Source organism: Huiozyma naganishii, chromosome 9, assembly GCF_000348985.1.
Source record: "Huiozyma naganishii CBS 8797 chromosome 9, complete genome".
NCBI classification, from domain to species: domain Eukaryota; kingdom Fungi; phylum Ascomycota; class Saccharomycetes; order Saccharomycetales; family Saccharomycetaceae; genus Huiozyma; species Huiozyma naganishii.
In genome coordinates, this window is record NC_035930.1 from 414915 (window position 1) to 439628 (window position 24714).

Here is a 24714-nt window from a genome sequence, read left to right on the forward strand (position 1 = left end):
ATGAAAATTCAGTTATATATGTATACATGTATGATTTGTAATATCAAAACTTGTTGAATAAATAAGCGATCGAACAGTATTAGAGTTACATTTCTATTAAATACCCGGAACTTACAGCTCATAATCAGCAAGAATACTCTGCAACTCCTCATCGTCATTTTTAGGCCATATAACGTTTTTCTGTTTTATACCGTTCAGACTAATAATACAACCGTAACATAACGGAGTCTCGTCTTTCTCTTTCCAAACTCTATTCCTCAGATCCAAATAATCCGTTGTCTCTTCGCCAACTTTTGAGTCTTTCCAAAGATCGTAGTTTTTTTGTTCCTCTTCAGTGGTAACGGGCTGCCCTTTAGTTACAGCAATCGATCTCAGCCAGCTCGAGGGATCGGTATAAATAACTTGATCGCAAAGTGTACATTTCTTTGGTGCATTACCATCTAACAGTCTTACTGGCGACTCTAATTTATCGCCAGTTCTTAGAACCGTGGCCACAATATTCGAGTACTCGTTATCAAGATCCTCAAAATATTTACTGATCAATTCATTCATTGTCATGTTCCTCACAATCATGGAATTGACATTTTTTTTTGAATCCTCCTTAGATCCATGTTCGTCTAGAATCAATGTGCTATAAAGTTCACACTTCAAAAGGTATTGATCGAGCCCTGTAACTAAACAAAATGCATCTAGCTCGGCCTGCAGGATATCCTTCAATGGGTGTAGGTTCTTGAATTCATTATTAAAGTCCGCATCAAAGCACTCGTTATTCAGCAGTTGAGAGACATCTGCGCCCTTACCCTTTACAACAAGCCCCAATATCTCATCTGCCAGTTTTGTCATCGAATAGCCCCATATTATAACTTTGGCATCTTTTTGATATGCAAATTTCTTGATCATGCTTCTTTTAATGTACGTGGAAAACTCTTCTCTGGTGTTCCTGTTCGGACACAAATTCAAAAACCCGTCCAAGGTATAGTTGGATTCATTTGCGTCACTACACATCGCAATAAAATCCTCGTTATGCAAAACAATCTGTTTTAATTCTGAAGTTTCGAAAAACTGATTGACGTCTAGTAAATACAATTCAACATCATCAAGGACGCCGTCACTGTATCTCTCGCTTTTTTTCAAAGATGACCACATCTTATTCCTTTCGGCCAATTCTGTAGCATTCTCCACAACAGCGAGTGCGTTTACTCTGAACCCAGTTTTCCCTCTGTGCTGCCTTTTTTGCTCTCTTAAAACTTGACAAATGACGTCAAGTGCAACAATCGACGAACTATCAAAATCAAAAACCAACAATGCAAGCGTCTTAGAATCCTCCCCATTATTTGGCCCGTATGACACTTTAAAACAGTCACGGTAGTAGTCATCGCCCATCATCCGTTTCCTTTGCTTCAAACTAACAAATTTGGTGAAACATTCGCTACAAAAAGGCTCCTTTCGCGACTCAACAGTCGCACGCTCTGATTTACACCTTGCACACAGTTTCATCGCCGTCATGAGCACAGGATTAGAGCAGTAACCTCCCAACGATCAGCTACCGATGAGCTGCCAGTAGTTTAGTAATACAATTTTGAAATATTCGGAATTTTTCAAATTTTCCAATTATTCCATCAAATTAGGGCTTGTTAGGGTTCTGGATGAACTCTCCCTCGATTTCAACTTTCAATTTGTGAGGACACAGTCAAGAACTTGTAAGAGATGTTGATGGGTTTTGGATCGAGGGTACACTCGGTACCGGAATTGGCAAAAGATGTCGTTCCTATCAGCGCTTAGTCCCCTGTTTAAGAATGGTTTTGCTGCGTGGAAAATTCCCTCTGCTAGCATGATTGTAACACGGAGCTTGATGAAAACGCATAAAGGTGCTGCCAAAAGGTGGAGGAAGAATGCAAATGGTTTCAAAAGAGGCATATCCGGCAGAAAACATGGTAACTGCGGGTGGTCGCAACGAGGATTGAAGGCATTAACGGGGAGGACGGAGGCACATCAGAGTCAAATCAAACGATTGAAAAAGTTGTTGCCATATCATTAGTTAAGCTCTCTTCTTCTTGAGCTAGGCGTCTTTTCTTGCACATAGGGAATAACATACTAAAAAAACGCTAGATAATATTATTCATTTGATAATTTATATATAAAAATGCACAAATAAACAAACAGATCTATCAAGTTGTATCAAAGATAAAATATGGGGGAGCAACCAGAAAAAAAATCAAATGGATAGAGTTCTGGTCTTCGCCAAACACTCTGATTGTCTATGACTGAGAAGAGGTCGCCACTGCAGCTCACTAATCAACACTTTTTGTATGGTTGTATTCACTTTCAATCCATTTCCTCGTCTCATGATCTCTTCTGAGTTCTGCCGTTGGGAAATAATGGTAGTTGGTTTTCAAAGATATGGCAAAGGGAACATTATCATATGTCATCAATCTTATTTTACAGTAGCTGTTGTCTGGGATCTCTTTGACAGTCTTTAGGAAAGCGTCCAAATCTGGAGTTTCGACTTCATTAACATGTGTAATGAAGTTGGTGGAAGAGATACCGTATTGAATGCCTGGCGACGATTCACCCCTGAAGACACAGTAAACACCCTTTGGCATATTAATCATGGCCTGACCAACTGCATGGTGTGGTTCTTGCAAAATGCAGCCAGCAAAGATAATGATTCTATCAGTCTCTTGGACATTGACAGTCTTGATTCCCAAATCGACAATGGAACCGTCTCGAACAACTTTGAACTGTAGTAGCGGAGGTTCGCTGATTTCAGTGCAAGGTGCTGTAACACCATCCAGTTGGCCCATCTCCGTGACCAGGGTTTCATTAACGGAAAGAATAACATCACCAGGTTCAAGCTTTTCAGAATCTTCCGTACACGAGACTCTGGATACAGTCATAAACTGTAAACGATTGTCACTCTCATCCTCCATTCTTTCGATCCACTCATCTGGGACACCTCTAATTCTTGCGTTTAGAATGGAGATCGAACCAAACTCTGCATCCACAATGTTCACCTGTGGTCTATTGCCCGTCTTCATGATGTCCAGGACGTTTTTAATTGTGACGACATCTAAACCCATCAAGTATATTTTTTCTTTGTTTTCTTGTCTTTCACCCAGGAATGATAACCACAACGCTCTCACCGTACCGTCAGAATCTGTCAGAATACCGGAGTTACACCTATTGCTCACATTACAATCGATCGATATTGCTTCTAAATTGGTGGCCCTGTATCTTGGTATCAAGTTACTTGGGATACTGATCGAAGAAATATCTGTAACAATAGTTTCAGACGTAACAATTCTATTATTTTGCGTTAGCCCAATGAACTGAAGTTTATCACCACGATTAACCTTCTTTTCGGAGAGCTTTGGGGTGACTGTATCTGCGAGCACCAAAGACGGATCGTATTTCACAATCGCGTAGTTCTGGGTTGGATGCAAAAATTCCACACTAGCTGGGATAACAACAGAGTCTGCAATGGTCACAAAACAGTCTAGGCAGTCATGGGGCACAATTCTTCTCGATACAATAACGTAGCCATTGTCACTGTCGATAATCAAACCGGACGTCATCAAAGTCTCAGGAAGCAAAGAGTCTACTGGGATAGGTGAAACTGTGCTGACAATGCATAAAGAGTGGGAAAGTTGACGTAGGCTCTCATTTTCCGTTGGGATATCAATAAACCTTGCTTTTTGTGGTTTCAAGGGCTCAGCGGGCAATGGCTCGCAAATGTTCCTATAATCCCACAAACCAGTAGTATCGTTTCTCTCGTATATCCTGAACTCACTACACCAATGACGATCAATGTATATCGATGTTACCAATGGAGAGTGGTGGTCTGTCATGTGATGATACTTTATAGTCACACGCTTGCGATCTGGTATTTCCTTCATCACATTGATAAAGGTATCTAAATCTGGGGTTTCCTTGTTATTAACTGCATCTATCACCCATCCCACCTTTTCCTTAGAATCAAAGTTAAACGATCCCGTTGCACAACTCAAAAATACACCCTTCACTGGCAAAGCGTAACATCTTGCCATTTGATAGGACATATCGTTGAATGTTGCCCCACATACCTCAACGTAACGATCTGGGGTGATGGAATGCAAATCCTGTATCTTAATAGTAACATTGATATCAACCCCGCTACGTTGAATGACAAGCTCAACAGTCTCATCAACACTATTATCAAATATATCATCGACCTGAACAAATGATGATATTAATTGATCATTGAGTGATATCAAAATATCCCCTTCCTTGATCTGCGTATAGGCTGGACCGTTCTTCAAAACAATTTCTGCTACCAACAGACCTATTTTGTCTGGGAACATTTGTCTCGCTGTTGCCTCGCTTTCAGAGGTTAACCCCAGCCTTCTACATTCATCATAAGGTTTCAACAACCACTGTACTTGGATAGTACCTCTAGAGATCGGTTTACCTGCTTGAACGCACTGTAGTGCTCTTAAAATTCTATTCAACGGTAAAAAGAAATCCGTCGAAGCTTCAGTAGAACCACCTGCTTGTAAAGCTGTCGCGTACCCATCTATAGTAACAACGGGCGAACCACTGGACCCACCAGACGCAGATGCTGCAGCCTGGATATATTCCGTGTTAAAATCGTTGTACGTCAACTCACCATAATCGGGTGCATTCCTATCTAATCTACTGATAAACCCAGAAAGAATACTCAACTTCTCACCGGCATCGTTACCGACAACTCTAATTTCGCATCCTACTTTAGCCAGATCTGGTTTCAACTCTAAAGCTTGTATATCGCTGTACTTTATCTGGTTTGGATCAAATTTTAAGAAACCAAAATCGTGAACTGGATCTCTATAAATCGGGATGACATCACACTCCTCGTGGTTGTCGAATACCACGTAGCCAACGAACGGACCTGGGCCGACGACATGTCTATTGGTCAAGATAATGCCCAACTTTGCGTCCACAACGAACCCCGTCGCTTCAGATACTAGTGCCGGGTCGCAGTCAAACGGCGTGACTTGTGCAAAGTGGATCGATACAACAGACTTCACCACTTTCGAGATGGTATTTTGCCATCTTATGTAATTTTCTGATTCCGCACAAATGTTTCCATTGCCATCTATAACAATGTCCTCAACATCGCTGTGAGGTCTCTTTGGGGAGAGTTCAGCCTCCGGCCTATCTGATAATACTCTCTTCATAACCGTCATGTTGCGCGCGTGGTTTGGTGGAATCGGGCTTGTGGGGAAAGAAGTTGCACTGTGCTTGAAGGTTATGCTACAAAGAGAATTAGTATTTAAAAATCTTGAAAATTTTTTGATCGCTATAAACGGGTCATCGCAGATCAGGATGCAACTAGACGGTGACTGATTGCACTTAGCTCTATATGAATGTGTATCTAGTATGGAATATCGCTATCACCATTTTGCTGTTGATTTTGCTGTTGTTGTTGCTGTTGGTTCAAAGTTGATGGGTACGGCTGCTGCCTCTGTTGATTTTGTTGCTGTTGCAGCAGTAATTGATGCAGTTGATAAATCTGAGCCATGTTCTGTTGCGGCGCTCCTGGGTTTGGAGATGATTGAGGCATCATCTGTGGATTAGTGCCGTTGTAATGCATATTTGGAAATTGTTGTTGCTGATGAGGTGGTGGAATGTACATGCCCTGTTGGTGCGGGTACGGCATCATCTGCGGTTGTAGTTGAAATGGAGGAGCTGGCGCCATACCATACTGCATATATGGTTGATGATGCTGTTGCTGCTGCTGTGGAATATATGGATATGATTGCGGCACTGGTGGTTGCGATGGAACAGGCAGTTGTGCTGGTCTTTCTTGAGTCACGAACTGCTCTTTTGCCTGCGGATTATGGTCTACCTTGCCACCCTCCCGAGAGTTTCTTGATCTATAATTGTTTTGAGGGTTCACCATATTTATTGGCGGCCTCATTTTCTTGTACTGTGGTGTCTGATTTCTGTTTGGTGCAGTATGGCGATCGTTGTCACCCGCGCTTGCGGCAGGTTTTCTCTTTTTCTTTTGATCCTTCTTGGCCTTCTTAGCTCTTGCCTCCATTTCATCATCCGAAAACTCTTGTTCATCCTCGGGCAGCTCTTCGTCAAACCCGTTTGACGCATCCGTACCTTTCATCCGTTTCAATTCAAAAGTGTCCACCCAGTGTGCATCCGGGACGACAATATACGCCTTTTCCCCGATCTTTCCCCCCAAGGACTCCAATAACTCCTTCTTCTCTGCTGGAATTCTGACTCTGTAGTAGGGATTATGCAGTTGTCCAAACACCTCAGTGAGTGATCCGATCACGTTCCTGTCTCCAAGACAAAGAATCGACCCCTCCTTAAGAACCCTCTTCTCACCAGAGAGGGCACCATGGATAATGATGTTAGAATCCAAAATGGATTTTATGGCACCAATTTCCAATATACTGGTATTTTCATCAATTTTATAGTTTTCTGGGATCTCCTCTACGGGTTCCTCAGCAATTTCGTGTTTGGACCGAATGGGTGCAACACCGTCAGCTTCGTCCTCCTCCTCGTCCAGGGGAACATCTTCCTCCTCCGCGCCGTCTGCATCAGACCCAGTCCCAGACTCAGACCCAGAGTCCGATCCAGAACTACTGCTGTCAGAGTCTGCGGAAGAGGCAGCATCGACCGAGACCTCCGCAGCCTCCCCCTTCCCACTGACAACCTCAGCACCCTCACGCGGCTGATCTGCTGGTGGCTCCTCCGCCCCACCCTCACCTGCTGGAACCTCACTGTTCACTGTACTCTGCGCTGCAGAGTCACCGTTACTACCGTCATCCGTCACAGGAGGCAGCCGCAGGTCCGCCTCTTCAACATTCTCTACACCTTGCAACGCCTTACTGAACAGATCCATCACTGCTTACGTCCACTGCCCTTACAGAAACAGAAACCACCCAAAACAGCTACACATCTAGTAAGAGAGCACTACCTCATCGCTTAAAATTTTCCAAAATGCGATATTTTTTCACTTTTTGTGGATCTCGAAGTGGAGGAAACTTAATGTCCGGATGCGGTAAAAGACGTCTTTCGCCTGGGGAAGCAGTTAACGCACTTATGCCAGCTCGAGGGTTCGTTTGGTGTTCGTTTGGTGTTCGTTTGGTGTTCGTTTGGTGTTCGTTTGGTGTTCTGCTTGGGGTGGAGGGTCCATGAACTAGATCCACAATGAACAGCGATCTGCCAATGTCTAGCGTGAGCAGTGGACGCAGTTTGGACTCGTACTGGTCGAGAAGTGGGGAGGCGCCCGTCCAGAGGTCTGACTCGTGGTCGCAGGTTTCGAGGGTGGCGAGTCTTGCCAGGACCGTTACGATGACGGTTTCGGATGTGATAGATGCGGTGCGCGACGACAACCAGCAGACGGAACGGGATAGAGCCTCGGATGACTTGAACAAAGTACTGGAGAGCCGGTTCGATGTAGGGGATGCCTTGAGAATGGAGCAAAACAACGCTAGTGATTCTGACCAAGAAGAGGTGGAGAGTCACGTTGATGAAGTGACAAAACTGCCATCAGAGGTCCCGGGGGGGAAAAGAGAGACGCTGGAGCGAGTGTTTACTAGCAAAGAGAAGGGTAATGTAGTCGATTTACCCCCCGATAAGGGCTACGCCTGGGTGGTTGTCCTGTCTGTATTTCTTGTGATGTTCAACACATGGGGTTGTAACTCTGCGTTTGGTGTGTTCCTATCCTTTTTCTTATCTCACGGTACTTTTGAAGGTGCCTCGAAATACGATTACGCTTTGATCGCTGGGTTGACAGTCGCATTGGGGCAAGGATTTTCCCCCTTTGCAATGATCATTATGAGAGTCATTGGGCTACGTACCACAATGTTTCTTGGCTGCATGCTAATGCTTGCAGGGTTTCTACTGGCATCATTTGCTACAAGGTTGTGGGAGCTTTACTTGACACAGGGAGTACTAATTGGCATATCCATATCTTTGATTTTTGCTCCAGCAACGACTGTACTCCCAGGGTGGTTCTTAAAGAAGAGAGCAGTCTCAATGGGGTTATCTCTGTTTGGTACCGGTGCTGGTGGTGTTACGTTTGGTCTAGCGTCGGAAAAAATGATCGCTGACAGGGGGAACACTCGCTGGTGCTATCGTATGCTGGCAATTACGTGCACATGTGCCGTCTTGTTTGCCATCTCACTCGTAAGGGAAAGACACCCAATCAAGTCAGTTGGGCTGCGGTCAATAAAGAAAGTAAAAAGAGAGGTCAAGAAGATGTTTAATTGGCAGGTGATCAAACAGCCACAGGTTCTACTGATCGCAGTCTGGTTCACTTTAGCGCTGTTGGCTTACAATTTGATGGTTTTCACTCTTGCGTCGTATGCAGTTGCCCGAGGTATGACTTTACACCAGGGTTCCTCCCTAACTGCAATCTTAAACGGTGCGCAGGCATGTGGCAGACCAATTATGGGACTCATGGGAGACAGATTTGGTAGAGCAAACGTGACAATTGCTCTCACCTCACTACTGTGTATATACATGTTTGCCTTCTGGATCCCAGCGCATACGTACCTCCAGTTGATCATGTTCTCCATCATGGTAGGTTCTTGCGTCGGCGTGGCAAACGTCATGAATACCGTTTTGATCGCGGACATGGTCAAACCGGACGAATTCTTATCCGCTTGGGGGTTTGTTAACTACAGCGGGTCCCCAGCATTGCTATGTTGCGAGGTTATTGCACAAGCGTTGACAAAACAGGGGGTATCCAATCCGTACCTCCACACGCAGATCTTCGCTGGTGTGTGCTTCTCCTCCGCGTGGATCATGATCCTTGTGCTAAGAGAGTATGCTGTTCGCTTGAAGCTGGATCGAAGAAGACAAGAAAACGACAAGAAGATGCAAGAACATATCGGCAATAAACAATTCGAGGAAGCGGACAGTGACTCATCTGCTGAGCACTGGTCCACCCTTGAGAAACGTGAAATCAAGTATAATTTCCTACTGGGGGGAGGCATCAAGAGGTACTTTATGAGACTATCGTACCCTATGAAGATATGAAGGATAGTGGTATAGCCTGCCCTTTCGCAACTGGTCAAACACGAGATGACTCACACATGGTGGTTAGAACCAGAACACGGCATCTGAGCTGGCGCCACAATTAACAGGTAAAATGGAAAATTTACCACTTTTAGCAAATATTCCTCAGTGCGGCGATAACTGGAAAAAGGCGAAAGCTGCAATATCTTATCGCGGGCAGACTGCACCGCGAACAGTGAAACACCCCGGAGCTGGAATGTGTCACCGTTGCCGTGTGGCTACATATATATGTGTATCTGGTACTGATGCAACTGGAAGACAGTAACAAATTTATGAACTGAAGGCTCATTGGGTGCCATATGTTTATGAATATATATATAACCTAGTCGTCACTTGATAAGCATATGATTTGGACACAGATACCATTAGAATACACACTGTAGCATTCCTCAATACCATGCCACAAGCAGGTGCAGTGTACACGAACCTGAAAAAAGGTGACACTGATGCTGAGAGTATATCCAATTGCAGTAGTAATGTGGTTAGTGTCTCATCCTCTGTCGCAGCAGCGTTAAGCTTTAGAGGAAACAAACTACAAGATGGGAACAAAGAGTTAAATAATTTGCTAGAGTCGCAGTTTGAGATAGGGGACGCCCTGCGGTTGACAGAATATCAAGGGGATAGAGACACGACAGATCTTGAAAGTGCCGCTTCTCCCGCAGCGTACGATCTAGATGATACGACCACACTAAACAAAGTATTCACAAACAAATCTACCGGAGAGCTGGAACTGCCTCTCGATAAAGGATATGGATGGGTCGTTGTGCTTTCCGTGTTCCTGGCAATGTTTATTACATGGGGGTGCAACTCTGCCTTTGGGGTCTTCCTATCGTTCTTCTTGTCACACGGCACGTTTGACGGGGCCACGAAGTACGACTACGCGATTATTGCTGGCTTGCCAGTTGCATTGTGTCAAGGGCTCTCGTCTTTATCAATGATGATGATGAGGGTTATTGGAGTCAAGCTAACGATGTTAATTGGCACGGTCATTATGCTCGCAGGGTACCTATGGGCGTCTTTCGCTACACATTTATGGGAGCTATATCTGACTCAGGGAGTCATGATTGGTATCTCGATGGCATTGGTGTCTATGCCCCCTGCGGCATGTCTACCAGGATGGTTTTTGAAGAAAAGGGCAGTGTCCATGGGGCTATCGTTGCTAGGTACCGGTATAGGTGGTGTTACATTTGGACTAGCGGCCAATAAAATGATTTCTGATTATGGTGACACTAGATGGTGCTACAGAATGCTAGCGATTACATGTACTGGGGTTTCCTTGATTGCGATTGTCCTAGTAAGGGAGAGAATTCCAATAAAACCGACAGGACTGAGAAGTATAAAAAATATGAGAAAAGCTGCTTCGAATTATGTAGATGTCAAGATCATGAAGCTCCCCACCGTTCTTCTTATTTGCGCCTGGTTTAACTTAGGGATTTTTGCTTATTCGTTGATGATTTACACTTTAGCATCATACGCTGTCGCGCGTGGAATGAGCCAACACCAAGGCTCTATATTAACTGCACTGCTAAACGTTGGCCAAACTGTCGGGAGACCCGCCATAGGTCTGATTGGCGACCGGTACGGCCGTTACAACGTAATTGTAGTGCATACATTTCTGTTGACCGTCTACACATTTGCATTTTGGATTCCTGCAACCACTTTTGTACAGCTGATATTCTTTGCTCTTATGTGCGGGTTCTCAGTAGGTGTTTCCAATGTTATGAACTCTGTCGTCATCTCAGATATTATGCCACCAGAGCAGGTGCTACCCACCTGGGGGTTTGTGATTTTCACAGGGACTGGTCCGCTTCTAGTGGTAGAGCTTATTGCACAGGCGCTTACCCAACCGGGCAAATCAAACCCTTACATTCATACCCAAATCTTTTCTGGGTTCTGTTTCTTCACAAGTTTTGTTTTGAGTTTGGTGCTAAAAGAGCGTTCTGTTAGAGTCAGAACCAAAGCTAAGCTACAAAAAGTGATGGACCAGATAGACGTCTCATCTTCAATCACGAAAGAGTTTGACAAAGTTTCCGAAAGACAAAAGAACTTAGAGAGTAGGAAGGTAAAATACGAAAAGATTCTGCAGGATGGCATCCAGCCATATTTCAAAAGGGCCGTTTTCCCATGCAATACGTAAACTGAGGCAGCTCTCAATACCGGGCACAGCTAATCTTATAAAACTATATATATATATAGATGCTACGGAGCATCCTACGTGGCTTCCTGCTCGTGGTACCCGTCCCAGCGGAATGTTGCAACAGCCCCAGAGATCTGACTCATATAACCTGAAAGGGTCTCGTTTTCTTCCTCTTGCAGATAAGAAATTTTTCAATAATCATCTGCATATATAAAAGAAGAGATGACATATTTGCAGGATAGTTGTGATAAGTGGTTTTCGTGTTGAGTAACCGTTAAAGAAAGCTCCTGTTGTTACCAATTTTTGTGTTGAGAAACTGATAACTATCATTGCATAATACTTTGCCCTATTTCCAGTAGTATTTTTGTGTATTACGGAAGTGGACAATGGAGACACATCACAGAATGAGTCATCCCAATGATGGCCGTATACAAGCTGGAGCAAGCAATGACGTTGAACTTTACAGCATGGACTCAAATCAAAGTGCTCCTAATGTACAGTCAATTTACTCCGACGTAGAGGGTATGTCCATCCACTCTAAAGGGCTTAATCAGACTGGTTCTTTGGGCACTGGGGTCTTGAAAAGTGTCTCTCATTTATGGAAGACTGTTACTGGAGAAGGTGCGCCCGAGGAAGACACATCTCCAAAACAGCTGAATGAACTGCTGGTGTCAAGATTTGATTTGGGTGATGCCATACGATACCAGACGAACGACGATGACTTTTCACATGACAGTGACGAGGACGTGGAGGCAACGAGAAATCACGTCCATCCAAATAAAAAAGAGTACGATGTAGAGTCCATCAAGGACGCTTTTGAAGATAGAAGCGACGCTAGCGACGTAGAGACTTTACGGAAAGTATTTACGAATAAATCCACGGGACAACTGGAACTGCCGCCGGATAAGGGCTATGCCTGGGTGGTTGTATTCTCTGTCTTCTTGGTAATGTTCAACACTTGGGGGTGTAATGCTGCATTTGGAGTCTTCTTGTCGTTTTTCCTGTCTAATGGGACCTTTAAGGGGGCTACAAAATACGACTATGCATTGATTGCTGGCTTGCCAGTCGCATTGGGCCAAGGGTTGGCACCACTCTCCATGATAACTATGCGTATCATTGGTATCAAACAAACGATGCTTGTTGGGACTGCCATTATGCTAACGGGCTTCCTTTGGGCCTCATTTGCAAAAGAGCTGTGGGAGTTGTACGTCTCTCAGGGTGTATTTATAGGGTTATCACTGGCATTAATTGCAATTCCACCAACAACTTGTCTTCCAGGCTGGTTTTTAAAGAAGCGAGCGATGTCCATGGGCCTATCACTATTAGGAACGGGACTCGGTGGATTAACCTTTGGATTGGCGACAAACAAAATGATTTCAGATAATGGTAACACAAGGTGGTGTTACAGAATGCTAGCCATCACTTGTACAAGTGCTGTCATGGTATCGATTGCTTTAGTTAAGGAGAGAATTCCTGTAAAACCGGTTGGGTTTAGGTCTAGAAAGGCAATACTCAATGAATTCCGGAGGGTCTTTGACGTCAATGTCATTCGGAGGCCGCAAGTAATCCTGGTGGGATTCTGGTTCGTTTTGGCAATTTTTGCGTACTGTTTGATGGTTTTCACGCTCTCAGCATATGCCGTCGCTCGTGGCATGTCGCAACATCAAGGTTCCATACTGACTTCGATCCTGAATGCGGGACAGACTGTTGGTAGACCGTCCATCGGGTTTGCTGGGGACAGATTCGGGAGAATAAATGTCACCTCAATTTTAACGTTTGTTCTTTGCATCTTTATGTTTGCATTCTGGATCCCGGCAAATAGCTTCATTCAGTTAATATTCTTCTCAATCATGGTCGGCTGTTGTGTTGGTGTTGCTAATGTAATGAATACTGTGTTGATTGCCGATATGGTGGCTCCTCACGAATTTTTGCCAGCCTGGGCTTTTGTTAACTATTCCGGCATTGGACTCTTTCTAACCTGCGAACTGATTGCTCAAGCTTTGGTTGACCCATCCCGCAAATCAAATCCGTATCTTCACACACAAATTTTCACAGGCTGTTGCTTTGTTGGTGCTTTACTGCTGAGTTTGGTGTTGAGAGAGCTTTCAGTCCATAAGAGAACTGTGGGAGAGTATACAACTCTGAAGGATAAATTGGAACCAGCAACCTCAACAAATGCGTCATTGACAACCACTACAGAAAAAGTAGAAAGGAAAAGGGAAAGATGCGAATGGCTCTTGGGACCTGGGGCAAGAAAATACTTTCGCAGAATGTTTTACCGCACCAAAATATAATCATGCCACGATTTCTGGCACTAACTAACTACCAAGTCATTTCTATTCATTACACTAATTTATAATACACTACATACGGCTCATCGAAGCACCCTACCTAATCTTTGTAATTTCGGATTAGAAGAGTCATTTCTCAAATCTCTGATAAACATATGAGATTGTTTTTTGAATTGCTTGTACGACCCAACAATTTCCCTCGACACACGCACAAACTGGTCAAAGTGCGCATTGGCCTGGTTGTCGTTCTGTAAATTGATGTGGATCAGTAACTCATGTGCTACGTCATGAAGTCTTGATGAACTGCTTAAGAACCCAGTGGCCGTCTGCATAATTCCAATCAATGTTGTTGGATAAGGTAGTGCTGTTGATGTACTCTTTGTAGAGAGTAGTTTGTGGGATAAAATGTCATCCAAGAATTTGTTGTGGATTCCATCGACCTCTTCAATATTGAGAGGTTTAGTTTGTTGTTTGTGATAGTGGGTTAGTGCGGATCCCTGAAAATGTTCGAATATATCGACTTTCGGTTCCAATCTTTCACACAATGCAAAAAGTCCGTTTGGTAGGGAGGTTAACTCTAAGTTATCAGAGCTTTTCCCATTACCCTTAATATGCAAGTCATGCTCTAGTTCCACGAATTTGGGCTCTATGATTAGTTGGGAGTAGTATGCTTCCATTTTATAATGAAATTGCTGTACCTGTGATCGTAACACTGAGAGCTTTGACAGTCTGTTAAATATATCTCTGGCCATGATACTCAAGGACTTCAACTTTCTAAAGGAATGCGATAGTTCCTTTTCCTTCAGCATCTCTTTATTCCCAAAGTATTGTAACTTCTTGAACTTCCACATGAAGTTGAATATTCTCAAATATTCTTTCCTCCCATCAGCTCTGTTGACATTTAGAACTATGGATAAAGGTGGCGGAATATCATATTCCAAAGTAAAGACATCCCACCCAAGTAGATCAGATCCAAAATCCAACACCCTTGCATCGAGTCTATTGATGAGCAGATTTTTGTCTGCACGGTTCACGTAGTTTCTCAAAGAACATTGCTGAACTGCATCCTGTAATATTCTGGTCGAAGAATATCCTGTCAAGAGATTAGACGAGTTTTCCAACATATCCTTTGCCTTCTCAATCACCATGTCGATGAGGTCATTTTGACTTATGAGCAGAACTTTTTTCAACATTTGAATAGTCTGTCTATAGTAGAACTTTCTATCCAATATCTCCTGCGTAAAAGAAACAATATCATTATACTGCGTGTCTATCAATTGAAAGAGCATAGTGAGGTTTTTCAGCTTCTTGACCCTTTGATATTCTGTGTTATACTTCTGCGAGTAGGAATTAGCCCAGTGTAACTCATTACAATACCTTGTCAGGAAAAGGTATGTTTTCCCAATGATGAAAATGGAGTAGGCAGTATCCTTCGGTATAAACTGTGGAATTTTAGCGTTATCCATTTTGAAGGGAAGAAATTCGTTGTAGTCGTCATCCTGTTTAATGAAAAATTCGTCGAAAACTGATCCGAGTTTCCCCAGTACTAACCAATTTATCATATGGTCGTAGTAGAAGGAGATCAATGTATTGTAAAGGTCGTCTGATACTTGTTTGATTGCCAAATTCCCATGACTCTTGAAAGAATGGAACTTTGAAATATAATCGTCACCTCTCATGTACTCGAAGTCCTCCAGAAATTTATCGTACACTCTCAAAGTCGAGATCGACTCGTACATTTCCAAGTACAGCCCTTTCATCGACGTGATGTTCACGGACGTGCTCAAAGAGTTGACATAACTAGAATAATTGGACAACTCCTGTTCAATATGGATAATCAACGCCTTTTTCATCGGGGACATGTTTATAGATTTCGATCTTTCAATCTTGACTGATAATTTCATGAATAACAGACTTGCTTCAAACAGTAAATGCAGAATACCACTATCGGAATTTGGTACGTTCTCTGGAATATGTATTGTGCCCCCCCTTATCGGAAACATGCTCGACGTGGTGCCCAACAGAGTGAAAAAAACTGATTTCAACATCTCCTCTTCAGATATCGTGTTTGCATAAAACGGTTCGGATAGTTTCTTCAGGGGGACCGCATTCGCAATCCTTGTCGGTGTCTGTATATGATGTGATGAGACCAAAGACCTTCTATCCGAAAATCTATCTATTGTCTCAAAAGATTCAGCGTACATGCTGGGCGAGTTGACGTTTGCAATTTTGCTAGGGAATTGGTTGTACTTGTCCAGATTCTCCTTATTCAATTCACTTGAATCCCATCGCCTGTTCTCTCCCACAGGCGATGACCCACTTCCTTGCAGTAAGCTATAGTAATTATCCAGGGTGTGATTCCTCTCATCCAAATCGTTTGTTAGAAACAAAGGGGTCACCAGTTCCTCCAGCTTAACCCAGACCGCGTCCGACTGAGCTCCACGTGGGATGTACTGTCTAAAAGAGGCCATCAGCGTTTCCAACTGTTTTGGCGTTCTGTTCGTCGAATCGAGCAGCTCCGTGAATTCGCTCGAGAATTTCCTCAATACAACATCAGGGAAGGAGTGCGGTACTATCGCCTCCAGAAAGCTGTCAAAACGGCTATGGAAATCCATTGACTGGTTCTGCTACGTACCAACTCAGACCCGCATAGAAAGCCATATTTGTGATCTTATTTCGTGATATTGTTTCTTGTGTTTGTTTACATAAAAAATAACCGTATTTACCTGTAACTTCTCGTATCACGTGTCGGAAGGAATGCGGGAACCTGCGGACGGCTCCAAGATCGATGCGATGGGGCCATTAGACGAGGCTGTTGAGGCGTTCGGAGTCCTTCGTGAACATGTTCAGACTGGAACTGGATTTTTTGCAGTAGCCCAGGTCGTGCATTGCCGTTTCGTAGTGCGTAAAATTGTAGAATTGGAGCAGTGCCCGGAGAGCAATCTCCTGCCCGCACGCATCGTTCAGTTCGCCTGCAATGTCCTTGCCCGTGACCCAGTTGTCTACAAGTTCGAGCCGTTCGTAGAGGTACACGCCAGATATCAGGTCCATATGCTCGGATTTCCAACGCTTGTTTTTGAAGGGGGTTAGCTCCTTGATGATCTTTAGGATTGGGTGGTAGATGCTCAGGTTGAACAGACGGTAGTACCTCTTGAAAATCAAACCAATGGATAGCGGTAAGCATTTCAACCGGTGTGTCTTACTTCCTGTGACTTTCCGCAGTATTCTCAGCATGTACGCGAAGGACGACAGAATATTAGTGTCGAACCGTCCGTCGTCAAGAGCAGCAACGGGCCGTGTTTTGTATTCCTGAGAACAGACACCCCAGAAGGAGTAATTGGAGTTGAGCATCTTCCTCAAAGCTTTGTCTGCATAATTTTCCGAGTACTTCCCTAGTAACGATGAGCAGATATTAATATACTTTGCGTCGTAGATTAACAAGGATAAATGCTCGAATTTCAAAACATGATTGACTTTAAACCACTTTAATAGAACGTTCAACACTCCTACAGCCACTCTTAGCGAAAGCTCTTTGGTTCTTATGATCTCCAAGTGAGGCTGAACTGCATCAATACTTGCTTGGTTTGGGAAATCTTCTGGTCTATAATTAATGTTTGACAAGTTCGATTCAATGACTTGTAACATAACAAACACTAAAGACCCTAAGCCGGCTAAGCAGTCTGAATAGTATTGACTTACCCTCTTCATAACTTCAATCTCTTCCAACTTTTGTGGATTTTCCATCCCAGAATAGTCATATGGGTTACTGGCTAGTTTATCGTCATCTTCATCCCTCCAGCCGCGTTCTGTCGCCATGAAAAGATCCCTCTCGTACCATAATTGTTTACAGTCCAGTGTTATCTGTAAGTTATCTGCCAATATTTTGGACGCCTCCTCAATGGAATACGGTACAGCAGTATTATTATTACTATTATCTTGGCTTTCCGCAAGTGATTTTTCTCTAAATGTCGCATCTGTGCTGTCATCATCAAACGGATACAGGAACGGGTAGGACATGTTGGTTTGAAACGATTTTCTTGGTCTCAGCCCTTCACTAAACTGCATTTTCGCTGGAGAAGAAGGAGGTGAAGGTGCCGGTGTTGCCAAATGCTGCTGTGGCACAGATAATGACGCATTTATCGAGTTTCTCGACTTGGATCTTGGAATTTCCAGGAATTGTGACAAAGAGTTTGAATTGTCAATATGCTCGGCTAAAGGTGTAGCAGGCATATCATAGGCTGGAAATCTTGAAGTTATGTCTTCACTGAATGCTTCAAACTGTAATGGGGACAAGGTCAAACGATTAGATTTATCATCTGAATGCGATATTCCGTGATATTTGTACAGTTTTCGCTTGACTTCCTTGCATCGCCTATTGTCGCCAAACTGTAGGACCAATGCCTTATATAGCAGAGCATTGATGTTCCGTATTCTCATAGAGAGTCTGCTGTTCCAGCGCCAATACTCAATATACCCTGTCAAATATTTCAGAAGACCCGCGTCTGAAATGTGTGTAATGCAGTTTGTCACATCCCCCGAGTATTCATCCCTCAACTCAATGCAAACACTAATAATGAAAAATAGTGTTGTAGCTACATAAAACAGTAAAGTTGTTTTCCGTCTCAGATTCGATTTATCGTCTCGACAAGCAGCAGATATTTTCTTGAAAACTCCTATAAGCTGGGGAAGTACCTGTACTAACAGAATATTATTGCGCTTTATAATGAAAATATGCTCAATCATATCATCGGCATACACAATGCACCCAAGCGATGTATAAGTCAATGCCATCAAGTTTGAGTCCATATTATTTTCAAGGTTTGCAACCATAGTTGATATTTCCGCTCTCGCATATTTCTCGTCACAGAGAAACATATCTGGGTCCTTTATCTTATCCACAAAATGTGACCTCAACTGAGCAAGGTAGGTGTGGTCTGTCGAGGTAAACCAATCCTGTAATTCGCTTTCCAAACCGTAAAAATCATCTAATTTCCATCCAACGTCCGGCATCGAGTCATTTGTCAGCTCAGTATGAGAAGTGTTCAATTCAAAGCATCGCCTATCCAAGTTCTTTTGAAACGTTTCACTAACGGGTAGATTAAAGTCCGCTTCTCTTGCATTCGGGCGCGCGGAATTCTCAACAGGAGAAGTCTTGCTTGGTGTGGTGGATGGTGATATCCGTCCAATAATGGGTCCATCGATTTCATCCACGTTGGCAAAATCTTCCTCATCATCATCGCAATAGGGTTCCGCATCATCGTCTGCCTCCCCATCGGTCGCATTCTTCAGATTCTCAGCAAGTAAGTCCGTGTCGCTTTTAATGGTCAACGGGTTCGAGTTTCTTGAATTACCCTTCACGGACATTGCAAAGTTAAAGTTCGGTTCCAATACTGGACTGGGATGGTATTGATGCCCATGAGATCCATCCATATCTATTTGCTCCAGCGCGGGATCTCCAATATTCAGTTTTGTTCGCAGCATACTGTCTAGATCCCTTAATAGAGTATCATCCCTCCTGTCCCTTGGCACATCCACAGGCACACGTCGCAGTTTCTGGAAATTGACGGCCCCCGTGTCATCTCTAAACCGTAGTGTCGCCCTCTGTCGCGACGGCCTCAGACTATCGAGGGACACAGATCTTAGGATCTGCTTCTCTCCGCCAACATGTTCAGCATCCATCGCTTCAGACCCGCGACCAAAAGAAAAAAATGTATATATCTTAGAATCAATACCACCAAGCTGGGCTGGAGTTCCTGGGCAATCGACTGGACACCACCACCAGGGCAAAACGTTAGCCTTTCCCACAAGTGGGTCTTGTTCTCATCAACCGCTAAAATAGACGTTAAATTTCGCTTACAAAAAAAATCGAATAGAAACTTCTAAAGGCCAAAAGAGCTTCAAAGAGAGATCCTGTCCTCTTAATAAAGAAGATACAAGAGTACTCTCGAGAATAAGAAGGAGGTCTTTTCCACGACACCAGTGTGTGTAGCAGCATACGGTTTTTTAGTTGTGCGCGATGAGTGTATCCCTGGAGCACATTATTGGTTTCAAAGTGAGAGTTACCAACCTTTTGGACGTCGTGACTGAGGGGAAGATATACAGTTTCAATTCGACCAACAATTCCATCGTCTTGCAAACAAGCAAAAAAAACCAAGCTCCCTTTGATTTCAAAGTGATCAAATGCAGCTTTATCAAGCATTTGACAGTGGTTGGGGAGAAGCCGTCCGCTAACTCGTTCAAAAGGCAGTTCATCAAACCCAGTGTTGTTCACGTCGACAGAGTCGAAGAACTTTTGCGGGACAAAATTGCCGCCTCAGACAAACAGAACCTGTTGAGAGGGAGGGGTATATCTCCAGAGGGTCAATTGATCTTCGACCTGATCTATAAGACCATCCCAGATACCAAGTGGGTCGACAAGGATATTGTCATCTTAGACGATATCGCCGTGGTACCACCTTACCATACCGAGAACATCACTACAAGACACGAGAACCAGTCTGTCTCCCTGATTGAAAGAATCGTTGAGAGAGGTTGGGCCCAGATGAGAAGTAATTCATCCGATAATAACAGTAGAAAAGGTGGATGAAACCTAAGTCATTCGAACCGCATGAAAAAAACAAACGAACAGCCCTTCCTCAAGTAATGAACTGAAATAGTAACATATACTATATATATATATATACACCCACAATATTATAAAATATACGGTAACCGTTCAACAGGCCAACAACAGGGGATAAAAGTTCAGCTACACGTTCGAAACCTCTAGAGCGATGGCTTCAAACAATTTCATTCCTTTATTTGCCGTCCCATTGGCACCGTCCAATTGCTCCCATGCTGCTGAGATAACTACCGGACCATCAGCAGCGAGGTCATTGAACTCGCCCCTTAGCTTTAGAGATTCGCAAGGCAGGTTCAACCAAAGACATGGGTCTAAGAGATTGGGGAATTCAATCGAGGTGTTCCCTATCGCCTTTGGATGCATCAGAAACTGTATTCTTATATCTGGAGAGGTTACAGTGATAGGGAAGCTCAAAATATTGGAATCCACTGGCTCTGTGGGGAACTCGTCTCGATTTATCCGAATTTCCTCCATATCAATCAAGCCCGTTCTCCGTGGGTTATACTTCTGAAATTTAATCGAATACGAAAATATGCCCTTGCCCAACAAAAGGAACGGCTTTATTAGTTTGATGGAGGTTATTCGAAACGTTTCCTGTAACCTCATACTGCAAAGGAATCTCTCCTGGGTCTCCTGGCTTAACGTCAAAAACGTTTCATGGTACATGAGATATCTCAGTTGTGACTGAATTGTCACCCCTTTGGAGATACCGTGTTTGAATCTCCCCGTTCCAAAGCTTTCCATGGCCATTTCAAATGAATACAGTTTGTATTTCATGAGATATGCTGAAACCACAGTCCCAGACCTGCCCTTACCCATTTTGCAATGAACGACAACCACATTACTGGGGGACTCGTCGAGAAAAGAATGCATATCTCTTATTATATCTTGCAAGACCACAAACGGCGGCGGGCAGTGGTCTAACCACCCAGTACGGACCACAATATCCTTTATAATACCTGGGTTGACTGGTATCTTCCTCTCTGTCTCACTAGCAACTTCTTCATTTTGGTCCATACTGAGATTCCCCACCCCGAGCTTGTTTTGCCACTCTTCCACATGGGCTCGTCGCTGGTTCACTTCGCTCCAAAGGTCCTCATCTTTATAATCCGCGGGACCCAGCTCCACTTTCAAGTTGTATATTTTCCAGTTACTTACACCGTGTCTATAGTCCAGATATTGTATCAGATCCGACAGTTTATTCCTGTACATAACCTTTGGAAATGTCACCACTGGGTACGACGATACGACAATATTGTCCGTGATGTAGGACATATCGATTGCAAGACCCAGTTGATTCTTTGTCACATTCATTGCCGCCGAGTAAAGTTTCCTCAGTATATGCGACGGTTTCAGTTTGGAACGGCGGTAGCGCCGCGGCTGCGCGGAACTCACGTCAAATTGGACCAGGGGACTAAGAGGGCTCGATTCGAGGGTGTTCATGGTTGGTACTCTTGTACTTTTGGGGTGGATATCTCATCTACTCTCGAGTGTCCCACTTTAACACAAAAAAGAAGAAATGATAAAACAGAGTGTATTCACAAGTGCTTACACTACAAGTTCATCGCATGTGCTGGCAATCTCCTGTGCAACCCATTCCAATACTGCATCAAGAGAAACCGTGTCACTGTTCATGAAATCTTTGATGTCTGAGGCCGCTACCTTATCCAATTTACCTTCCACGTCTCCGTCCTCGAAGAGCGCTGCGTGCGATCGCTTGTAACCGCTGTAGACGAACGCGTCAAAATAGAAAGGCGGGTCTACCCAAAACGAGTCCAAGGTTTGGTAACCGGCCCTTGCGGCACGTCTTCTTTTCAATTGCTCGTACGGCGCCCTAATCAACAACTTCAAATCAAACGTATTCCGAATGCGCGGATCATTGTACATCATGAACCCGTCTACAAGAACAACTTTTAGGTTCTTGTCCTCCATGGAACGATGCAATTGGATTTTCAGACGGTTCAAGTTTGCCTGATCCAGATTAAATTTGCTTAGATTGTCGACGTTATTGTTATGTACCAGTTCAGTGTAGATCTCCCCGGTGGCCTTGATGTGTTCCAGCTCCTTCTCGAGAAGTGGGAAGTCCAACGCCTCAGCACAATCCCAGTTCTGGATCCCATACTCTTTGTCGATGGGCACCTCTTTGTCGTGCTTGTAGAAATCATCTTGATGAATCAACGTTGCATTGGGGATCAATTGGGTCACCAGTTTTGCTATTGTGGTTTTCCCGCTTGACGAGCAGCCGCTAATCCCCACTAACACAACTCTTTCTGGTCTCGGGCATACATTTGTCCGCTTAAAAATCATTTGTACCTTCTTTTACCGTCTATTACTACTACCTATTCAACACCTTTCGTCTCTTACCTTTTAAAATACCAAATTATTTATGAAAAAGGGCAGAAAGAAGTAATACCAACCAAAAACCTTAACAAGAATAAATCTTTCTGGGTTCAAAAGCTCATCTGACAATATAACAACGTTTATAACACAAGTGTATCACCAATTGATCAACTTTAACACTTCTTATCACAGTACCTCCATACTGATATATCCCAGTGAATAATTGAAATAAGAAATTGAAGAAAAAAAACTGTTCAACAGAGCATTAAGAATCACTGATTTACTGATCGTTCAGTTCCCTTTGTTACAGCATGGCGCAACGCAGGGGATAAGCCATTACTTAAACACAAATAGAAGAGATGGGGTTCTTTGTACCAAATCACAGCATTGACAATCTGAAACTCTACAAATATCAGAGTGAGGATCGTTCCATTCTTTCCAATTACGTATTGAAACCGTTTTGGAGGAAGTTCTCCGAGATATTCCCGCTATGGATGGCCCCAAATCTGGTCACGTTGAGCGGGCTGGCGTTTATTATTGCCAACGTTTTGACGGTACTATACTTCGATCCAACTTTAACACAGGAGTCCCCACGTTGGACCTACTTTTCATACGCTCTTGGACTATTTTTATACCAAACTTTTGACGCCTGCGATGGGATGCACGCCAGGCGTACGGGTCAGTCGGGCCCTCTCGGTGAGCTGTTTGACCACTGCATCGACTCGCTGAACACCACTTTGTCGCTTTTGCCCTTTTGGTCGGCGATAGGTATGGGTTACAACTACTTCTTCTTGGTGAGCCAGTGTATTTGTTTGACCAACTTCTATTTGAGCACCTGGGAGGAATTCCATACACACAAGCTATTTCTGAGTGAATTCTGTGGCCCCGTGGAGGGAGTGATTATTCTTTGCTTCTCGTTCTTGGTTACTGGGATTTGGGGGCAACAATTAGTATGGCATACCACTCTTTTCGAGATCAATGGGATCGAGATTGAAGTAATTCACTTAACCTTCCTGTTTATGGTAAGTGCAGTTATTTTGAACATTGTCACCGCTTTAAAGAACGTGAAGGATTATTACGTTTCACAATCCGGAAAGGATGAATCGCAGGTCAAGAAAGAGATAGCCGGTGCAATGGACGGGCTGATGCCATTTGCAGTGTACTTCATTTCCGTTTTCAACCTCGCGGCGGTCGATATCCGCTTTATAAATTTACCCCTGGTCTTGTCAATTGGGTTAACAATGGCGTTCGTAGTGGGTCGCATTATCGTAGCCCATTTGACAAAACAGCCGTTCCCCATGTTCAATGCTCCCATGGCCATCCCATCTATCCAGCTGGTCGTCTACCTTGTGGCCAGATACATATTAAAGTACGACTCTGTGGAGATAACCAAGGCACTGACGTGGCTGGGCTGTGGTGTCGCAGGAGGGATCCACTTCATGTTCATCAACGAAATTGTTTTCGAGTTCACCACCTTCCTGGATTGCTACGCGCTTTCTATCAAACACCCAAAGAAAGTGTGACGTGCACAGCAATATTGGCGCCCGAGTTCTTAAAGTGTGAAGGACCATGCTTTGGAAGACACATACATGTATAGTTATAACATATACAGTGTAACATTTTATCTACAAGATTATATACGCCAGCAGAGATCAAACGGTTTAGTTCAATAGAGAGAGGAAACAAAAAGGTTAATACGAGTCTCGTCGTTCATTTACTCACGCCAATGCCTTCTGTTCTGTCCTATCAGCACCACCTTGAGTCAAAATATCGTTAGCGTCCTTTTGTAAGTCGAAAGTCTTCTCCATCTCGATCAGCTGCTGCTCACTCAGTATGGATAAAGATAGAGGCACACCCAGAAGCAAGGCGGATGTTGTAATGGCCCATGTCAGGTTCCCACCTTTCTGGAAGGCAGTCCTCATGAACGATGCAGTGCAGTCGTAGAAACGGGCAATTCTAGCCCTCTGTCTTGGTGGGATGATTTCTCTTAGGGCACAAATCCGCTCTAAGAGAGTCTCGTTCTCATCAAAATCATCCTCAAAGTCGCTATCGTCCTCACTTTCACCATCGTGCTTGAACAATTCCTTTTCGTTAGAAGCGTTCACTGGCTCCGGAGAAACAGCCCGTGGTTCTTGTGCGGTGGCCTCGTCTTTAATCTCCGTCAATTCAACCATGGTATATTCAGAACAAAAAAGGGAAGGGGAAGTGCGATCTAGTGAAGCTACCCAATGAACAAATTGTTCTTGCGATGTCCCTTTCTA

General features: G+C 43.8%; 14 protein-coding genes across 14 annotated transcripts; 6 read left to right on the plus strand and 8 right to left on the minus strand.

The window, feature by feature from the left end:
* Window positions 1-111: 111 nt before the first annotated feature.
* On the minus strand, window positions 112-1506 carry NCS2 (Ncs2p; the record flags this gene model as incomplete). The annotated part of the gene is made up of 1 exon (XM_022609891.1): window positions 112-1506. One exon carries the CDS (start codon window positions 1504-1506, stop codon window positions 112-114), a length of 1395 nt encoding a protein of 464 aa, XP_022466242.1.
* Window positions 1507-1759: 253 nt separating this feature from the next.
* MRP35 (mitochondrial 54S ribosomal protein bL35m) lies at window positions 1760-2038 on the plus strand (the record flags this gene model as incomplete). Its single annotated transcript, XM_022609892.1, has 1 exon — window positions 1760-2038. The coding sequence occupies one exon, from the start codon at window positions 1760-1762 to the stop codon at window positions 2036-2038; it is 279 nt and encodes a 92-aa protein (XP_022466243.1).
* Window positions 2039-2291: 253 nt separating this feature from the next.
* NMA111 (Nma111p) lies at window positions 2292-5204 on the minus strand (the record flags this gene model as incomplete). Its single annotated transcript, XM_022609893.1, has 1 exon — window positions 2292-5204. The coding sequence occupies one exon, from the start codon at window positions 5202-5204 to the stop codon at window positions 2292-2294; it is 2913 nt and encodes a 970-aa protein (XP_022466244.1).
* A 188-nt stretch (window positions 5205-5392) lies between these two features.
* Window positions 5393-6880, minus strand: NAF1 (RNA-binding snoRNP assembly protein; the record flags this gene model as incomplete). The annotated part of the gene is made up of 1 exon (XM_022609894.1): window positions 5393-6880. One exon carries the CDS (start codon window positions 6878-6880, stop codon window positions 5393-5395), a length of 1488 nt encoding a protein of 495 aa, XP_022466245.1.
* A 308-nt stretch (window positions 6881-7188) lies between these two features.
* Window positions 7189-9024, plus strand: ESBP6 (Esbp6p; the record flags this gene model as incomplete). The annotated part of the gene is made up of 1 exon (XM_022609895.1): window positions 7189-9024. One exon carries the CDS (start codon window positions 7189-7191, stop codon window positions 9022-9024), a length of 1836 nt encoding a protein of 611 aa, XP_022466246.1.
* Window positions 9025-9460: 436 nt separating this feature from the next.
* Window positions 9461-11200, plus strand: KNAG0I02165 (MCT family MFS transporter; the record flags this gene model as incomplete). Its single annotated transcript, XM_022609898.1, has 1 exon — window positions 9461-11200. The coding sequence occupies one exon, from the start codon at window positions 9461-9463 to the stop codon at window positions 11198-11200; it is 1740 nt and encodes a 579-aa protein (XP_022466247.1).
* A 386-nt stretch (window positions 11201-11586) lies between these two features.
* On the plus strand, window positions 11587-13494 carry KNAG0I02170 (MCT family MFS transporter; the record flags this gene model as incomplete). The annotated part of the gene is made up of 1 exon (XM_022609899.1): window positions 11587-13494. The coding sequence occupies one exon, from the start codon at window positions 11587-11589 to the stop codon at window positions 13492-13494; it is 1908 nt and encodes a 635-aa protein (XP_022466248.1).
* An 80-nt stretch (window positions 13495-13574) lies between these two features.
* On the minus strand, window positions 13575-16106 carry SPC98 (Spc98p; the record flags this gene model as incomplete). The annotated part of the gene is made up of 1 exon (XM_022609900.1): window positions 13575-16106. One exon carries the CDS (start codon window positions 16104-16106, stop codon window positions 13575-13577), a length of 2532 nt encoding a protein of 843 aa, XP_022466249.1.
* A 187-nt stretch (window positions 16107-16293) lies between these two features.
* Window positions 16294-19170, minus strand: FAR11 (Far11p; the record flags this gene model as incomplete). The annotated part of the gene is made up of 1 exon (XM_022609901.1): window positions 16294-19170. One exon carries the CDS (start codon window positions 19168-19170, stop codon window positions 16294-16296), a length of 2877 nt encoding a protein of 958 aa, XP_022466250.1.
* Window positions 19171-19507: 337 nt separating this feature from the next.
* Window positions 19508-20077, plus strand: LSM12 (Lsm12p; the record flags this gene model as incomplete). Its single annotated transcript, XM_022609902.1, has 1 exon — window positions 19508-20077. One exon carries the CDS (start codon window positions 19508-19510, stop codon window positions 20075-20077), a length of 570 nt encoding a protein of 189 aa, XP_022466251.1.
* A 162-nt stretch (window positions 20078-20239) lies between these two features.
* Window positions 20240-21556, minus strand: TEP1 (putative phosphatidylinositol-3,4,5-trisphosphate 3-phosphatase; the record flags this gene model as incomplete). The annotated part of the gene is made up of 1 exon (XM_022609903.1): window positions 20240-21556. The coding sequence occupies one exon, from the start codon at window positions 21554-21556 to the stop codon at window positions 20240-20242; it is 1317 nt and encodes a 438-aa protein (XP_022466252.1).
* A 105-nt stretch (window positions 21557-21661) lies between these two features.
* On the minus strand, window positions 21662-22420 carry NRK1 (ribosylnicotinamide kinase; the record flags this gene model as incomplete). Its single annotated transcript, XM_022609904.1, has 1 exon — window positions 21662-22420. One exon carries the CDS (start codon window positions 22418-22420, stop codon window positions 21662-21664), a length of 759 nt encoding a protein of 252 aa, XP_022466253.1.
* Window positions 22421-22812: 392 nt separating this feature from the next.
* CPT1 (diacylglycerol cholinephosphotransferase) lies at window positions 22813-23976 on the plus strand (the record flags this gene model as incomplete). Its single annotated transcript, XM_022609905.1, has 1 exon — window positions 22813-23976. One exon carries the CDS (start codon window positions 22813-22815, stop codon window positions 23974-23976), a length of 1164 nt encoding a protein of 387 aa, XP_022466254.1.
* A 195-nt stretch (window positions 23977-24171) lies between these two features.
* Window positions 24172-24627, minus strand: TOM22 (Tom22p; the record flags this gene model as incomplete). Its single annotated transcript, XM_022609906.1, has 1 exon — window positions 24172-24627. The coding sequence occupies one exon, from the start codon at window positions 24625-24627 to the stop codon at window positions 24172-24174; it is 456 nt and encodes a 151-aa protein (XP_022466255.1).
* Window positions 24628-24714: the final 87 nt, after the last annotated feature.